This window comes from Bubalus kerabau, chromosome 15 (genome assembly GCF_029407905.1).
Source record: "Bubalus kerabau isolate K-KA32 ecotype Philippines breed swamp buffalo chromosome 15, PCC_UOA_SB_1v2, whole genome shotgun sequence".
In the NCBI taxonomy this organism is placed as follows: Eukaryota; Metazoa; Chordata; class Mammalia; order Artiodactyla; family Bovidae; genus Bubalus; species Bubalus kerabau.
The window spans coordinates 44,422,393-44,440,769 of record NC_073638.1 but is presented as its reverse complement, the minus strand read 5'-3'; the positions used below and the strand labels follow the sequence as shown (position 1 = coordinate 44,440,769).

The following is an 18,377-nucleotide window of genomic DNA, read 5'->3' as shown; positions in this document are numbered from 1 at the left end:
GAGTGTGTGTATGTGAGAGAGAAGGCCGGCACTGACAGTGCAGAGCTGGCCGTGTCTGAGCTGAGTGGTGGCCTCGCTGTGTCAGACCCAGCCTCATTCTCCCTCCTGTCCTGCTCACCATGTACCTGGAGCCGGCTGCCTAGGGACGCGAAGCATTTCAGTGCCCCCCTCAGCCGCAGATGTGGGGGAACAGCAGAAGAAATGGAGCCCATGCCCCTTCCTAGCTCATCCACCATTAAGAGGCTGACAGCGGTCATTCAGTTTTTTAAAAATTGGTTTTGCAAATAAAGTTTTCAGATGTGTCCCCGTTCTTCCCTCACCCTCTTCCTGGACACCTGGGGATCCGGGCTGCCCCGCCCCCTCCACACCCCTGGATGGGACTCAGGAGTGTCCATGGCCTGCAGGCTCCGGCGGGCCAGCAGCACTGGCTGAAGACAAGTCTGAGGCCCGAGGCCCTGTGCAGATCCTGACTGTGGGCCAGTCGGACCAGGCCCAGGACGCGGGGGAGACGGCCGCGGGGGAGACGGCCGCGGGTGGCGGAGCACGGCCCGGTGGGCAGGACGTCCGTGCCACGATGCAGAGGAAGGGTGAGCCCCGTGGGGGTCCAGAGACACCCCCAAAGCTCAGCCCCAGGTTCTCAGGTGCACCTTTCTCAGGGAGCATGGCCCTCCTGTGTCTGCTTCAGCTCCTCCAAGGCCCTGGTTGGGGGCACACTTGGAGACCAGTGAGCAGCTTGGGCAGGGACCCCTGAAAAGGCTGCGTTGAGGGAGAAAAGTGTGGCTCAAGGAACCAGCTAGCGCACAGCCCAGCCCTGGGTCCCCATCCCCATCTCCTGCCCGCAGGGAGGCCCAGGTGTGGGGACAGATTTCCTTTCCCTTTTGTCCCTCTGAGAAAGTTCTTTTCTTACAAAATGTCCCCACTCTGTTGAGCTAGAGGGAGCAGGGCCAGGAGGTTGAGAGGTAAGGCAGACACTCCCAGGAGACCTGCTGCCCAGAGAGTGAGCTCTGCCCCAGGGAGGTGGTGTAGGGAGAGCCCGCAGTGCACACGTTCTGAGACGCTGCACGAGGGACAGCTTCCTGGAGGAAGGGCTGTGGAGCTGGGGTGAAGATGTGAAGGCATGTAGACAGGGCAGGTTTTGGAGAGGATGGGCTGCCCTGGTAGCTCAGTTGGTAAAGAATCCACCTGCAGTGCTGGAGACCCTGGTTCGATTCCTGGGTCAGAAAGATCCCCTGGAGAAGGGAATGGCCACTCACTCCAGTTTTTTTACCTGGAGAATCCCCATGGACAGAGGAGCCATGGGGTTGCAAAGAGTTAGACACAACTGAGCGACTTTCACTTTCTTTGGAGAGGATTGGTGGGCCCTGAGCATCAGGCTGAGTGAGGAGTTGGGACTTTCTCCATATTTTTTAGGTTTTGCCAGCCAAGGCCTCCAGTAGACTTGAGGCCAGAGATGGAGGCTCCCAGGCAGGGCCAGCTCAGTTCAGGCCTTGCTACCCAGGAGACAGGGCACCCTGGCTGCCAGATAGGGTCTGACAGCTGAGGCTGGGCGGGGGGCTGCACCCGGGGACAGTGACCAGCCCCAGCTCACATATGCACCGGAGAGAGAGTGTCCTAGTATGCATCTGAATGTGTGCGTGGATGTACGTGTGTACGTGCCACTCTGCTTGTGTGTGTTGTGTGAATGGGTGACTTGGAGCCAGTGGACGGGTGAGTGACTGGGTGTGCCTGTGTGACCACTTGTCCCCTCCCACTCCTCTGCCTGGCCCAGGCATCTCCAGCAGCATGAGCTTCGAAGAGGAGGAGGAGGAGGAGGAGGACGAGAACAGCTCCAGCTCCTCCCAGCTGAATAGCAACACCCGCCCCAGCTCCGCCACGAGCAGGAAGTCCACCAGGGTGAGTGAGGAGCTCCTGCTCAGCAGGAGGGCAGACAGCAGCGCCACCCAGGTGGGAGGGGAATGAAGTAAAGTGAGGCGGACTTGGCTTCCCTGGGCCGTGGGCTGGGCCCAGGTGCCTGTCAAGAGTTTTTTCCCCTGGGGCTCTTCTGTCCTCCCAGTCTTCAGTCAAGCCAGAGGGCAGGGGAGCTGGAGTTGGACAGCATGGCTTCTGAGAGCCTGCCTGTTCCCTCCATCCCTACCCTGGGGTGCTGAGCTGAAGGAAGGGCTAGGAAGCCAGCTGCTGGCCCAGGGGCAAGATCTCTGTGCCCACATCCCAGGGTGCTAGTCCTGTCTCCCACCACCACCATATGGGGGCAGCTTTGGATTCTAGACCATCAATTTCAGCAGCTCGGGGACCCTGCCTGGGGCTCAGGCTCCTCCTCTCTCCTTGGTAGGAGGCAGCCTCGGCCCCCAGCCCCACAGCCCCTGAGCCGTCGGTGGATGTTGAGGTCCAGGATCTCGAAGAGTTTGCCCTGAGGCCAGCCCCCCAGGGGATCACCATCAAGTGCCGCATCACACGGGACAAGAAGGGCATGGACCGGGGCATGTACCCCACCTACTTCCTGCACCTGGACCGCGAGGACGGGAAGAAGGTGAGGTTGGCTTGGACGTGCAGTTTCATCCTGTGGGCTTGAAGTCCTGGGGGCTGGAGTGGGACTGGAAGCCTCAGCTCCAGCACTGACCTGCCAGTTCCCCCAGAGAGACAGAAGCCTGTGTCCCCACTGGTGCATATGTGTGCACACATGTATGTTCAAGAGCTGAAGCGAGGGGATCGCTTTGTGAGTGGTCCTGGGATTGCGTGTGGACTGGAGGCAGGGCCTGGAACATGCATGACTTTGCTCCACTCCCCAAGGTGTTCCTCCTGGCGGGAAGGAAGAGAAAGAAGAGTAAAACTTCCAATTACCTCATCTCCGTGGACCCTACAGACTTGTCTAGAGGAGGGGACAGCTACATCGGGAAACTGCGGTACCAGCACGCCCCCAGGAGGCCAGCGGGGGTGGGGCAGGCTGGGGCAGGCTCTGTAGAGGGCAGCTGCTGCCCCTGAAGGAGGTCAAGCGTTGGATCCTCTCCCAGGGTTCTCTCTGTCCATCAGATCAACCACAGGCTCAGATCTGTGCTAGCTTACAGCCAGATTTGAAGATGAGCCTCACTCATCCTACCCTAAGCTGCTCCCAGGTAGAGGGGGCGCAGGCCCACTAGGGGGGACAAGTCAAACCACAATGTCAGGGATGGTGTAGGCCACCCTGGAAGAGCCACCTTGGTCTCATGGTTAGTGCCAAGGGGCAGGAGTGAGCCCTTGAGGGAAGAGGAAGCAACCTTGGGGTGGGGCGAAGGCTCTGAGCTAGGCCTCAGGTGAGGGAGGGTGTGCTGAGAAGTGTGGCAGATTCGGAAGCATAACTCAAGCTTAGAGCTGGAGATGGGGCTGGACCGTAACTCCCAGGCTGACAGGACAGAGCGGATTGTCTCCACCCTCCATGGGGTACTGAGTCCCCTCTGCAGTCTTGCCAGGTCCCCCTGGGGTGGCTCACCTTCCATGAGGGGGGCCACTCCAGTTCCTCCAGGGAGACCTTCTGTGGAACTCCGATTTCCCTGAACTCAGCTGAGATGCCCTTTGATTAAACTCAGAGCAAGTTGAGGCCTTCTGTCCATGAAGCGCCTTCTGAGATGATTCTGTGAACAGTGTACCCCCAGGTCCGCTGCTGTCTGCCCACAAAGGTCATGAAGGTCCCCTCCAGTATTCTCTCCCTAGGATAGCCTCTGAGCTACTCCCTGCCCAGGGACAGAGGATGCACGACCTTACAATGATTGTGTCTGTCCTTCAGGTCCAACCTCATGGGCACCAAGTTCACCGTGTATGACAATGGAGTCAACCCTCAGAAAGCATCAGCCTCTACTTTGGAAACTGGAACCTTGCGTCAGGAGCTGGCTGCTGTCTGCTACGTGAGTCGTGGGCCCTGGGTCTCTGGGCTTCAAGCTAGACAGAACACTCAGGACTTTCTACCTGTCTGTGGCCTATTCCATCTACTTTTGCGGGCAGAGAAGGAGGGCAGTGGAGTGGCCCCTGCCTGGGACAGAACACAGCTGACCACCTGCCAGGCAAGTTCTGGGAACTAGGCCTGCCTCTCTGCAGCCCAGCCTGGGTGCCTCCTGGGAAAGAGGAGGCAGGAGGCCCGGGTTCATGTTGGCACAACCCTCCAGTCTTCCCTCCAGTATTCAGGTCCTAAATGGACTGTAAGGCCCTTTGCATAATCATCTCACTGAGTATTCAACCTAAGAGCTCGAGCCTATCTTCTTTATTATATAGATGAGGAAACTGAAGGTCAGAGGTTGGGTCACTTGCCAGTGTCACACAGCTTATAGATACCGAACTGGGATATAAACACAAGGAATTTCTCCATCTCATTTCAAAATGAGGGACTGGTACCATTAGCTTGGGACTTCATAGCTGTTTCGTATGATCCAATGATGCCACCTGCTGGTCAGCTCTGGGGAGGCAGTCTGAATCTCTCCAGGTGATACTTAGCCCCAGATGCCACTTGAGGCACTCAGAGACAGTAGTGAACAAAGATGTACCCTTCTGGGACCTGAACCCTGAGTGGGGGGGAAGCTATAGAACAGTTATATAACATTCATGGCATCTGGGCCCATCACTTCATGGCAAATAGATGGGGAAACAATGGAAACAGACTATTTTGGGGGGACTCCAAAATCACTGCAGACGGTGACTGCAGCCGTGAAATTAGAAGACACCTGCTCCTTGTAAGAAAAGCTATGACCAACCCAGACAGCATATTAAAAAGGGGAGACATTACTTTACCAACAAAGGTCCGTCTAGTCAAAGCTATGGTTTTTCCAGTAGTCATGTATGGATGTGAGAATTGGACCATAAAGAAAGCTTAACGCCAAAGAATTGATGCTTTTGAAGTGTGGTGTTGGAGAAGACTCTTGAGAGTCCCTTAGACTGCAAGGAGATACTAAAGGCATCCTAAAGTCAATCCTAAAGAAAATCAATCCTGAATATTCATTGGAAGGACTGATGCTGAAGCTGAAACTCCAATACTTTGGCCACCTGATGCGAAGAACCAACTCATTTGAAAAGACCCTGATGCTGGGAAAGGTTGAAGGCGGGAGGAGAAGGGGACAACAGAGGATGAGATGGTTGGATGGCATCACTGACACAGTAGACATGAGTTTGAGTAAGCTCTGGGGGTTGGTGATGGACAGGGAGGCCTGGCGTGCTGCAGTCCTTGGGGTTGCAAAGAGTCGGACATGACTGAGCGACTGAACTGAAGAAGGATAAAGCAGGAACAGGGCTCAGTTCAGTTCAGTCACTTGTTGTGTCCGACTCTGCGACCCCATGAACTGCAGCACGCCGGAAGAGGAAGAGGGCTATGAATATTCTTTTAGGAAGGAGGGCAGGGAGGGCCTCTCTGAGGTAGTGCTTGGGTAAAGGCCAGAAGGAAGTGAGTGCCAACTGTGCAGGTGTTGAGATGGTGAGCAAAAATGCTGGCATGTCAGGGGAGCAGAAGGAGGGCAGGCAATGTTGCAGAGAGTAGGTGGTGAAGAGAGGAGGGGGTGATGGGGCCCTATTTCATGAGGCCTTGCAGCACGAGGTAAGACCGCCATCTTTTACTCTGAGTGAACTGAGAAGAATGACCTGACTCACCAGGACTGCTCAGTGCTGTGTGGAGAACAGATGACAAGGAGGTGGAGTGGGGGCTGAGGAAATGCAGGGTCCAGCTAAAGGCTGGTCCTGTGCTCTTGCTGAGAGATGATGGTGGTTGAAAAGTGGTTGAATTCTGAGTATAACCTGAAGGAAGAGCTGACAGCATTTGCTGATGGGTTAGAAGAGGTATGTGAGGGTGGGCGGAGTTAAGTTATGACTCCAGGTAGTTTGAGCAGATGAAAGAATGGAGATGATGTTCACTGGAGCGAGGAAGATGGTAAGAGCAGCTTGTTTGGGCAAAGTGGAGATTAAGGAGCCGATTCTGGACACAGTAAGTTTACAGATGCCTCCTGTACCTTCGAGTGGCGATAGACGAGCTCATCTCTATCTGCTCCTCCAGTCTATCCAGCAGGTAGGTAGCGTCTTCAGATGGCCACTATTGAGCGAGCTTCTCTCTCTCTTTCCCAGGAGACAAACGTCTTAGGTTTTAAGGGGCCTCGGAAGATGAGTGTGATTGTCCCGGGCATGACCATGGTTCATGAGAGAGTCTCCATCCGGCCCCGCAACGTGAGTCTCCACCCATCCCACCCGCTTTCCCCCTCCTCCCAGTCTCTGCACGCACTTCTGAGGGCACAGCTCCAGCGGGTGTGCATGTGTAAACAGTATGAGAAGCCCTGGGGGTCTCAGGGGGATCTAAGGAGCCCCACCCTGGGGCAGATCACTCTGGGGCGGTCATGGGGCCAAGGCCCGCACCTGGCTCAGCCAAGGCTGCCCTCCCAGGAGCATGAGACGCTGCTAGCGCGCTGGCAGAACAAGAACACGGAGAGTATCATCGAGCTGCAAAACAAGACGCCCGTCTGGAACGACGACACGCAGTCCTACGTACTCAACTTCCATGGGCGCGTCACTCAGGCCTCAGTGAAGAACTTCCAGATCATCCACGGCAATGACCGTGAGTGTTTCCGCCCTGACTCACGACTGCGTGACACCGGGGCCCTTAGCTCTGGATTCAGCCCACTCAGCCCTGCCTGTAGAGCTCAGAGTTTAAGGACATGGGTTATTGGGTTAGTAAAGGGCTTTATGACCTTAATGACTGGGAGGCCCTGGAAGAGCCTCCCCTGGAGCCCTGACCCTGGATTCTGTGCGCGGCAGAGTCTCAGGCAGGGAGCACCCTCTGAATGGCCTCCTCTCCTTCCCCATCTCCTGCTGTGTGTCTGCATCTTGTCACCTGCTCCATCTCTCCTGCCACTGCTCCCATTCGGTCTGTGCTTTGCCTCCTCTGGGATCCTCTTGGCATCTCTGCTTCTGGCCTCTCTCCCCATGATTTGGGTGTCCATCTGTCCTTCCGCATTCCTGTTCTGCCCCTCTGTGTCCTCACTTCTGCCTGTCTCCAGCGGACTACATCGTGATGCAGTTTGGCCGCGTAGCAGAGGACGTGTTCACCATGGATTACAACTACCCGTTGTGTGCGCTGCAGGCCTTTGCCATTGCCCTGTCCAGCTTCGACAGCAAGCTGGCCTGCGAGTAGAGGCCGCCTCGTGCCCTCTGGGGTGGCCCGGCCTGGAGTGGCGCTGCCCGCCTGCCTGTGGAGCAGCCCCACCGATCCCTGTACATAGGCCCCCTGCCAGGTGAACCTGTGGCTCTCGGTGGGCCCCGGGCTCAGCCATCCGGGAACGGGCTCCTCTGCCTTTGCTGCTGAGGCAGAGGAGTGGGGGGCACGAGGGGACCAGCGCAGATCCTTTCTGTGCCCCCGCTCTCGGGTTCGTGTCCTGCTGCAGTCCTGTTTGCCAAGCGGAGCAGCCCCTTCAGCAGGGGAGGCGTGAAGAGGTGGAGAGGGAGAGGCACAAGGCAGGGCTGCTGCGGCCCAGCGTCCACTCAGCCCGGGGTCCGATGACCACGGGCCCCAGCAGTGCGGGGCTCGGTGAGAGTGTGTGTGTGAGTGCGTGTGAGTGTTGGGGCACAACAGCTTTACATAGCACAGGCTTGGGTAGCTGAGCCTGGCTCTTACAACTGCAGAAAGTCCTCAAGCATCAGCTGGCCTCCGCCAGGCCTGGGAGGAATTGGGGTGGGAAGGTGAGGGGCAGGCCCCTGTCAGGGCTGCAGGGCCTGGCTGTGGCTGTGGGAATTGGCTGGCAGCCTGCGGTTGGGGCTCATTTGATTTCTCTAGGATTTCTTGTGCGCATAGAGGCGGCAGGAGGCCGGCCCCCAAGGTCAAATGTCTTAGCAGGTAGGGTCTGTAGGATCCATACAGACTGAGCATACAGGTGGCACGTGGGCCAGGGCTGTCCAGGAGCCCTGTCGGCTGACACAGGGAACCCCAAGATGCCAGCCTCAGACTGCACACAGGTAGGTGTGCCTGGGGCTCCTGCCTGTGCTTCAGCTCCCTGCAGTAAAGTCTAGGCTGTGGCCACTGAGGGCATGTGTGCAGTTGTGAGCTGGGAATGGGAAAGGGTGAGGAGAGCAGGAGACATGTTAGAACCACATGGGATCAGAGGTGGCAGCACCAACCCTTAGAGATCACCTAGAAGACGGACTTGCCTGGAGTCACCTGGCTGGTTAAGGGCAGAATTTGGATTTCAGCTCCTTTCATTTCCTTGTTCCCACTCTCCTCCCAAAAAACTGCTGTCTCTGGCCTTCCTGGGGCACAATATGCATGCCCATGCACCCGATTCCAGACTTAGAAATGTCAAGAGGTGGTGAGATTGAGGCCATTTCAGTGGGAAACCAGGCAGTTCCCTGCTGAAAGGTGTCTGATTTTGCACGTCCATCTGATCAGGACTGGCCTGTGTCTGCCCGCCCCCCGTCCCCGAGGGCAGGCTTCAGCAAGGCTGCAGCCCAGTTTTCTATACAGGTGTGACAGGTAGTTGTGAGTGGCCTGACCTCTCCCTCTGCCACCCTCCTCCTTGGATGGCACCATCTACGCTGCAGACTTGGGAACACTTGCGTATGTGTCGTTCACCCTGACGGAGGCTGCCGGCTCAGATGGAGATCAGAAATCAATGGGAAGCAAGTGAGAGTCGTTCCTCACTTCAGAGTAGATGGATGTGCTTGGAAAGACTACACAGAAGTTGGTTTTTTTAAGAGTCATACTTCAAACATGTTAGGAAGGCCCTGAGTGAGGTGGTGGAGCTGTTTTGACTTCAGTGGAACTAGGATGTTCTCATTTTCTGGGAATCTAGGTTTTCATGTGTTGAGTGCTTAAAGTGAGGCCTCCTGCCCTAGCAGGGACCTGGCCACACCTGGGGCATCCATCTCTGGTTGTTAACATGGTCTGGTACCTAGACCACTCTGACTTGGGACCTTCTTGAGGGCACTGGAACTTTCTGTCCTGGAGCAGGTCTGCTTCCCAGGGAAATACTTTTGTGCTCCCCTCCTTTCCATAGTCGCAGCTTGGCTCTTCCTGTCTTGACTTTGGAGACCTGCTGACATTTGGAATGACAGAAGCGAGATGACCCCTAATGTCTAGTCAAGCTGTTTCTCTGGGCCAGTGATTTTAAGGTAGAAAGGTTGATCTTTGTGAGAGGGAGGATCCTGGTGGCAGAGTGGAGAATTCATCAGACATACAATGGAAAACGTGTCACCTGCTTACTCCTCCAGTACACAGAGGACGGGTTGACAGGTGTTTCGTTAGGGTTGGGAGTGTGGCCTCAGAGTTCCAGCCTGGGTGTTGCAAAGGGTAGCTCTACGACAAAACCCTGTTAGGTACTGAGTGACAGGCAAGAGCACTCATCACCTGCTGGAGACCCAGCCTCGCAAGGTCTTTTTTAAGACCCCATTCTGGGTGATGCTGGTTTAACCATGGGCCCAGACTCCTAAAGCTGCTGGAACCCCTGGAGACCACCTGGGCTTAGTCTCTCCCACAGTAAGAGTCCTTGCCCTTCGTACCCACTACCCAGATGGTCCTTGGTTGGGCAGGGAACTTAGTGATGGAGCAAGCACGCCCCACGGGAGTTGGGTAGCTGGGGCCTTAGGCAGCTCCTCTGTAACTGCTCCTGCTGCCAGCTCCTCCTGGGGCCACACCCCATCTCTGCCCCCACACAGTCCTGCAGAGCAGTAAGGTTCACATCCCTAACTCTTCTCCAGTCCTGGCTTTTCTTTCCTTCTTGCTCTAAGGTGCTCTGTGTCTGTCTCTTTGTCTCTGTGTGTATTTGGGGCCAAGGGCAATCGGTGAACAATGAAGGTTTCCTATTATGATCATATTTCTGTGGATGAATAGGAAAGGAATGAGGATGTAGCTGTGATCACCTGTGGATTTTGTTCCTTCATTTCATGCCCTTTGATCAGAAAGCATACCTGGGAAAGTACCAACTCCTTCTCCGGAGGTTCTTATTGGGAAGACGCTATCCAGAAAAGTTTAGTTCTTCAGTTTCCACTCTGCATTAGCTGGAGAAATTGGTGTGTTGCATGCGTGTTTTGGATGAATTTGAACTTATTCTAGTTGAATGTGCCTTAAAAATCATGACACTAATTCAGAACGAGCATGTGAGGTTCAGACCCATGCTGAGGACAGGTGTTAGAAGCCAAGGAGTGTTATCATCACAGGCTAGAAGAGAACCTTTGGGGCCCGCCTCCTGCAGTGACAAAAAGGAACAAAACTGTAGAAGCAGATGTCTTTTTTTTTCCTCTGGAAATAGTGGGGCATTTACCTCTAAATGAATTTACCATATATTCAGAGGTAGTTCTGAACTTAACAAGCCAGTGATGATTTCAAACTAAGATGCCTGTGCTTTCCTTACAGCGGGTGAGGGGGATGGGTGGGCTGGCCATATCCACAGCTCTGTTAACGCAAGCACAAATTCCATCTCCAGGGTGGGGTCCCTGGCTTTCCCTTCCTGTGAGAACACTGGCCCTCCCTTCTCTACCGTTTCTTACCCCAGCTGAGATAGCCCTGTCACCTCAGGATGCCAGGGGGCGCTCAGAGCACACGTTTCCAGAGGCTGAAGGAGGCCGCGTGCTCTGACGCCCAGCACTAGGGGGGCCTGATGCCCTGGCACTCAGGGCCCAGCGCCGCGACCCTACACTGCCCTGGGCCCAGGCCTGGAGAACTGGAGCAGCCCCCACAACAGGCCAAACTATGGGCTCTTGTTTTTGAGTTTATTGGTCATCTGTCCTTCCATGCCTCTAGTTTTGCAATTTTCTTTCATCTCAGGATATGGGGGGAAAAGTCCAAAAGAAGTTTTAGGACAGGTTTGGTTTCTGAATTTTCCAACCAGGTTGAGAAGCAAGTTGGTTCTTACAGGAAGCACTACAGCACTTAGTAATCAAGTGATTTTGAGCAAACCATGGGATTTTTCTAGATCCGTTTTCTCACAGAATGAGGAGGTCAGACTGTCACAGCTCGTGGTGGGATTTGGGCTGAATGAAGGTTGGTCCTTGCTCCATCACTTTCTGGCTCATCACTGTGCCTTTTTTCTTTCCTGAGAAAGATGTCACACCTCTTTCCTCCTCTGTTCTCACGTTCCTCCCTGCTTCCCTCTCAAGATCCAGGCAGAGCTGGAGATTAGGCTGAGATCCAGAGTTTCCTAGACAGTAACAGAGTGACAGAGAAAGGGAAGCCCAACTCTGGCCCCTCTAGTCCTGCATTTGGTGACAGCGGGGACTTAGCATGGTGGCACTTCTCTTCTTGAGCGTGCATTTAGCCAGTTTGCATAATGCCCACAATGTGTGTGTCTGTTTGCACAAGATTGTCTTTTCCTATTTTGGAGTGGTGAGACATTTTATTTTTGTTCAAAATTACCGAGTTTTAGACAAACATGCAAAACTGTGCTTTTATTAAGTGATTTTTTGAATAAACTCTTTGGTATTCTGGAGCAAATGTATTTATTTATTGGTATGTGCAATGACAAAGTTGGTATTTTCCCATGTTGACATTATGTATGTTGTAGAACTTTAATGTTTGTCTAAGTACAAACCATATATCAACAAATTAAACTTGAACTGTTTCAACACTGCTGTGCACTTTTTCCCCCTATGAAAGAGAAAATGTTTCTTTACCTAGAAGTTTTTTTTCTACATCGTTCATTCCTTCTGCCCTAAGAGCCTCAGGGGAGGGCAGGAGGGTGGTGGTAACAAGGGGATCATAGCTGGTTTGGAAACAGTCACCTGTGGGAGGAAACTGTCTTCCTTCTGGCTGTGCTCCTCAAGTTTAAAGATGGTCAGAACCCACACGCAGAGGCCGGGAAGGGCAAGGACAGGAAGTACTAAATTAGCACATCCTTTGCAGGCTCAGCTGTGCCAGCCAGAAGAGCAAGCTGCTGCTTCTGAGTAAACCCTGTGGGCCTGGCCCAGAGGAACACATGCAGGGCTGTGGAGCTGAGAAAAGGCAGGGAAGGCCAAAGTGGTAGAAATAACATGAAGACCTAGCCACTGGGTTCCTCTAGCCATATGCAGAGCAGCCCAACCTGTTTGAACAGAACCTGGACATGCTACATGCTTTTCTTTTCAGCCTGTGGCAGATCTGAAGTCAAGAGCAAGGGAGGCTGCAGTTATGCCTGACAGCTACAGGTCTGGTCCTAGGTGGGGAGGTCAAAACTGAAGTCCCCCGGTGACTGCAGCACCTGGGCTCTGGGCCATTCCTGGCAGTCAGGAAAGCCTTGGAGCATCAAGTCCAACAGCCTGGCAGCACAGGAACTTGGTGCCCCAGCACTGGCTACCCTGGACAGATGCTATATATACCATCTCATTTCATCCCAACAGCTCTGCAAGGGGAGAGCTTCCCAATTCAAAACTGAGGAAACTGGTACTTAGAGAAGTTAAGGAGTAGTCTAAGAAAAAGAAATTTGGCCTATTTAATTTGTATAAGAAAATGGGAAAGGAAAAACCTAACGTTAGGTATATTTTAGAAAGATTTGTATGAAAATCATCAAGGCAAAGTCTGTGATACTTTGTTTTTCTCCTTTCTGGGTAGCTGAAGTGTTCGATTTTCCTCTGGAATGTAGTCTGGGTTGAGGGAATTTAATGTGGTAATGAGTAGTGTTGGTTTATTACCCCAGATCAAGAACCTACCTGGACTGTGGCCTCTCTCCATGGTTTTGCCTCTGGGAAATAGCATATGCAGGACACTACTATGAAAAAAGGAAAGATGGTTTTGTGGTTTAGTGATCAGGTTAAACATGATCTCTTTAACAGCTCTAGACAGGGTCCATGGAGAGTCCTGGTTGACAGCTATTATCCTGGTGTAATTATTATTAAAGCTCCCTTTTCCTAAAGTGTCCCAGTTTGGACTGTAAGTCGCTGGATGACCCAGGCCATGGAAGGTGCATGGGGTGCTCACAGGCAGCTCTTCGAGAGCCCACACGGGCCTCCGCTCCTCACTGCAGCTCTCTCACCCTGGCTCCCGAGCTCCCAGAGCACTAGTCCTGGAGCTCGGGAGGTGCTCTCCTTGTGCGCCTGGTCTGACCAGGAAAGGGCACTTCCAGGCCAGATCACCCACCCGAGTTACTAAGCATGGTCCCGCACAATGCAGTTATTTCCTAGGCCAACCCTCTGACCCCAGAGGTGTGACTCTGTGCTCTGCCACGGTGCCCAAGAGTCACTGCAGACCTAATGCCAGGGGGCTGATCAAGTTCTTAACCCAGATCAGTTCTGGAGAAATGAAGACCAGGAGAAGAGAGATGACAAAAACCAGGCTGGTCATCCTGGACTGTATATATACATATAATCTCATCCCTGAAGAATAACATAATTCTGAAAAATCCAAAAAGAACTGCCTAATCTGAAATGACTGAAGAGTAAATTTTTTAAAATATAAATACATAAATGTTTTCCTGTTATATAAGCCCACCAAGAATCAGGGCAGCAAGAATCATCATGAGGTCTCAGTACTCGGGGCAGAACTGTTTCTACAAGCCAATTTCCCCCAGAGATGAACATTCCAAATAAAGAGTTGGTTATGTGACACCTTACATACCAGCCTCAAATATCAAAATACCTGAACATCCATCTACTTTCACACCCACTGCTCTACCACCACTCTTTCTGCCAACTGTATCCTTTCTCTACCTTGCACATCTGGAGAAGTTCATAGCATCCCTCAAGACCCATCTCCTCCGTGGAGTTTCTTGGAAGTACTTTAGCAAAAGTGACCTTTTCTTCCTTTGTGCTCATATGGATTTGGGTCCATATCGCAATTACAGCATAAAATCTTGCACAATAAAGTAAGCACCACTTGCTGAGTATGAGACAGGACCTATGTCTATATGAGACAGGACCAACGTTGCTTTATAGGCAATGATGATTTCACTTCATCTCCGTAACTGTGATTTAATCCTCATACCCTGTAAGAGCTGGACTCTGACTCCCCAGCTTTAGCAATGAGGAAGTCAAAGTTCCCAGGGTTAAGGAGCTGGCCAGATTCTACAACCAGAATAGACGAGTATGGGACCGTGACCAATATTTCTCTGCCTGCAGAACTCACCATCTTGAGCCCTTTTACAGTTCACAGTTCATTTTAAAAAATAAACTGGATAAGGCTCTCATATTCAACTGTTTTTTTTTTTTCAAAGGCAGGAATTGAGCAGTGGTCTGCAAGATGAATAAATGAGAGAATAAGCAGAAGGAAACAAATATCCACCTCTAATAAGGGAATCATATCCTAAGGCAAAAAAGAAACTTGAACCAGAGTCCCAGAACTCTCCTCATAAATCAGCCCCCCACTGTGAATGGAGAGAGAGAACACGGCAAATAATTTATCGAAACAGGAAAGAGCACCTACGTGATTTTTCACCTTCAGCATTATATTACATCTAGATTGTTCTCGGTACATTTTAAACTCCTTTCTTTACAAGTGAATCCAATGTTCCACACAGAGACAGATACAATATGCTTCCTATGGACTTCGTCTTCATTGACTTTTCTCTGTAGTCATTAACAAAGAATGCACAGCTGCAGATGACACATGATCTTAATATGGTCCTGTACCTCTGACAGCAGTGTGTGCTTATATGTGATTTAACAGGTATTAAATTATTTTCTTGGCCTCTGACTCATTCCAGGCATAGTGGAACTCTAAAAGCCAGGTCCACCTTTACATGATGTCTTAGTTTTCAAGTCTTCTACATTTCGTGGTCCTCGGGAATATGTCCTCTTGAAACTCTCAGGTCTTACCTGTAAACTGATTTCACTCATCCTTACTATACAGAATACATCTTACCTCAAGGAGACACATGGGAGATGGCAGCTCAGAAATTAGGCTTTGGGTCTGGTCACAGTCCTCCCTGTCCTAATACCTCCCACTTTGCCCAACTTTCTCAACAGACTCAGATCCAAATATGGAACACATGGTCTGTTCCAGGCACTGCTATATTGGGTCCCTACAATATAGGGACCCAATAGCTTGGGTCCAAAGTCCTTAGACCAAGGACAGCACATGGTCTACAAGTTCAATCATCCTCGTTTCTGTTTTAATTTGTTGTAAGAACGAATTTCCCAGAGGGCACAACATTCAGAAACAGCATCTAAGCAAGGACTGCCTGTCACTGCGTGGGTTTACTCTCCCTCAGCTGCCCCTTGGCCCTGTGAGCATCTCATGGCAGGACTTCCACCCTTCAGCAGCCTTTCCTGAAGCTTCAAACCTTGGCTCCACAGGGTAAGAACTAAAGTCTCTATCTCAAGCTTCCTCTAGCCACAGAAGACCAGAGGTATGAAGGTGCTTCTACGTTTGGCAGTTCTGTTAAGTAGAACAAGGACAAAGGAAGCTAGAGTTCCAAGCATTATTAGAGAAAAACCGTTTCCCGGCCTGTCCCTGGAGAAGGAAATGGCCACCCACTCCAGTATTCTTGCCTGGAGATTTCTATGGACAGAGGAGCCTGGCGGGCTACAGTCCATGGGGTCACAGAGAGTCGGACACAACTGAGTAACTAACACTACTACTACTATTACTAGCAAGCCTCTGGGCTCATTCTCAGGTCAGTGAGAGTCTTCTATGCCGGAGAAAAGTGGAGGTTTGAGGCAGCCTCGGGGCTCTGCAAAAGGCCCTCGCTGTAAGGGGCTTCAGCTCAGGCAAGAGTCCCCGCTGTGGCCCCACCATCCCCACAAACAAAATATTCTCCTCCTTGAACCCAGCAGACCACTAACCTGCTCAAGGCCCACAGAATAAGGCACCTTGGACTCTGAAATCTTCACTCTTGCAACCTTAAGTCCTCATCATGTGTAATTTGATGGTCATCACAGGTAAACCATCTGTTACTTCTAACATGGAGAGTCAGACCTCTGCCCTGAGTGGTCCCATCTGTAATTATGATAGATCAAAAATTACTCAGTGGATCAAATCTCTGATGGAGCAAAGAAGGAAGAGAAAGAGGGAGGCTGTCTTGTGTTCATACTAATTTCTATGATGTTTTATAAGGTGACAGGTGTGCAAGCACCAGGAAGGATACACGATATCCATGGTAGTGGCCTGATTGGCTATGATACTTAAACACAGACAATGAAGTAGAGGGCACAGGGCCAAGGATAAAATCAGAGAGGGGAGAAAGGTCACCTTGGGACTACAGAAATGGTCCTGGACTGACTGTTCTCACTCTATACCGTGGGGATGCCGCTTCCTCGGCATGCTGCCTGGATCCGCTTTATCTGCACTGATGCCTGACCCTTCATCTCTCAAGTCGTAGGGCCACACTTCATTGGTGGCTTCCTCCTGCTCACTGTAACTGTTTGCACCAAATCCAGCATTCTCTGCCAAGACGGCGGGATCCTCTTCTTCAGGAGACCAGCAGCAACATGGTTCTGGCTCTGGGTCACATGAGGTAACAGAATCATCTTCCTGAGCTCTGGGCTCAGTAGGCATTGCCCAACCCACACGGTCTGATTCTTCCTCTTCTAGCATTCCCATTCTTTCAGCTATTTCTTCAGCAGAGGGCTCTTTTGAGTCAGGGTAATCCACCAAGATTGTTTCTTGCCTATGCTTAATGCAATCTGAAAGGTCATAAATTGGATAAGTCTCTTCGGGATAACCTAGAGAAAAAAGTAGCACAAAGTCTTACAAAGAATGTCTCTTCCAAATAAACAGTGTCAGGCTCAAAGAGGCTTCTCAAGGCAGCAGCCATCCTATCCCAACAAATCCATTCAAGAAATCTCTAAGATGACTAACAGTTCTCAAGTTTCACTTGAGCAAATTCTTGGCGATTCGGCTGACTGTCCACCAGCTCTATGAAATACAAACCAATTCAGCTGAAAATCCCTTCTCAAGTGCAGGTTGCTTGGGGCAGAGTGTAAGTCTCACACCTCAAGCTTCTGCAGTAGTGATGAAGATTAAACAAACAACATGATCCTCAGTTTAAAAAAAAAAAAGTGCCAAACACCAGATGGAGAGAGCATAGCTCAAGGCTAATGTTTATAATTTCTATCTGGAACCATTTCCAAAGCTTCCCAGGGGCGGGGTGGGAGGTAGGGGGAGGAGGAAAGCAATGTTGAGCTCTTTGAAAAATACACCACAAAGCCTTCTACTAATCAAAACAATAGAAATGGCTTGCAAGTGTCAGAAATAGAGAGCACTTTAGCAAGACATGCCCAAGATCCCCAAGGACAAGGACTGCATTTTGAGAAGACAGAATTCCCATTGTTGGCTTCTTCGTCTTCACGATAGGGAACAAAAGAAAACAGCAAACTGGTAAACAAAATGAGTCCCAGCAATGATAATGAGAAAAGAGAAAATGTTGCCAAATTAAAGAATGAAATGAAATAAATCTGTGTCAGCCAAGCCAAGCCTAAGCAGCAGATGGGCCGTGCTGGAGCTCATATGCCGGTGCTGGCAACAGCAGCCGTGCTCACCGTACAACGTGAAAGCCAGAGAATTCAAAACCCATTTGCACATTATGATAATTGGCAAATTGAATCCTAACATAAACCTTTTTTTTTTTGCCTACAAATTCTGAAAAGTAGGGGTCTTTTTTGGTGCCATGCAGAGTGTGGAGACACATTTTTACAGCATTTATGATCAAGGGGGAAAAAAAAGTCAAAGTCACACAGGCTTATTGTAGAAAATCTGAAAAACCCAGACAAGTTTTAAAAAAGAAAACAAAAATCACCTAGAATCCCATCACTGATAACAATGTGTTGTACCACCTCTGGCCTTTTTATCACTGCAAATGATAACATATATTTTTCTCTTTTTTAACAAAGAGGGATCATACTGTACATAAAATATTGTACCCAGATTCTTTTCCTTCAACATTATATCATGAGTACTTCTTCATATTATTAGGCATTTAAAAGTTGGCTGCAAAATATCCCATCATACATCTACATAACTGACATGATTTACCATGCCCCTTCTGTAAGACATTCAGATTCTTTCCAATTTTCCATTATAAGTTTCATATTAGTTAAGATCTCTGAATATAAATCCATGTCCAGTTCCCTATTTTTTTAAGATAGACTTTTAGAAATATGAAAACTAGACCAAACGGGATGGACATTTTAAAAGCCTATTTTATACTCTGCCAAATTACTTTCCAGAAGAATGGTATAAATTTTTAGTCCTACCAGTGATATAAAAAAAACTCCATCTTCTCACATCCTCACCAGCACTACAGTAGTGTGTCAAGAATCTCGCCAATGCAGTCTGATAGTTCCCAGGTTTAACTTACTGTGGACAGTATGCTGGGTGAACTGGAGCTTAGCTACCCAAGGTCCTCACAGTCTCTTTGGTCAAAGGCAGAGGCTGGGGAGGTCCGCTTCTAGTTAGCTCCTAGCCACTGAATGCTTAAGAGTGAAGTCTGCTTTCTGGCATGTTTCTGCCTTCTCCCTACACCAAGAACAAAGCTTAATGTTGAAAT

At 50.7% G+C, this 18,377-nt stretch overlaps 2 protein-coding genes across 5 annotated transcripts in view; one reads left to right on the top strand and one right to left on the bottom strand.

Annotated features, from left to right (window-relative positions):
- TUB (TUB bipartite transcription factor) overlaps window positions 1-11,549 on the top strand; it is a 65,817-nt gene extending 54,268 nt beyond the window's left edge. The window contains 8 exon segments of the mRNA XM_055548732.1: window positions 405-587; window positions 1,769-1,893; window positions 2,330-2,527; window positions 2,788-2,900; window positions 3,758-3,875; window positions 6,070-6,168; window positions 6,382-6,553; window positions 6,996-11,549. Of these exon segments, the coding sequence (XP_055404707.1) occupies window positions 405-587; window positions 1,769-1,893; window positions 2,330-2,527; window positions 2,788-2,900; window positions 3,758-3,875; window positions 6,070-6,168; window positions 6,382-6,553; window positions 6,996-7,129 (1,142 nt within the window). The 3' untranslated portion in view covers window positions 7,130-11,549.
- A 2,754-nt stretch (window positions 11,550-14,303) lies between these two features.
- Window positions 14,304-18,377, bottom strand: part of RIC3 (RIC3 acetylcholine receptor chaperone) — a 60,229-nt gene continuing 56,155 nt past the window's right edge. For 2 of the 4 annotated variants that reach the window (XM_055548733.1, XM_055548734.1), the window contains exon 6: window positions 14,304-16,554. In XM_055548733.1, the coding sequence (XP_055404708.1) occupies window positions 16,118-16,554 (437 nt within the window). In that variant the 3' untranslated portion in view covers window positions 14,304-16,117. The remainder of the gene's footprint in view (window positions 16,555-18,377) is intronic. The other 2 variants (XR_008703039.1, XM_055548735.1) reach the window with 2 other exon arrangements.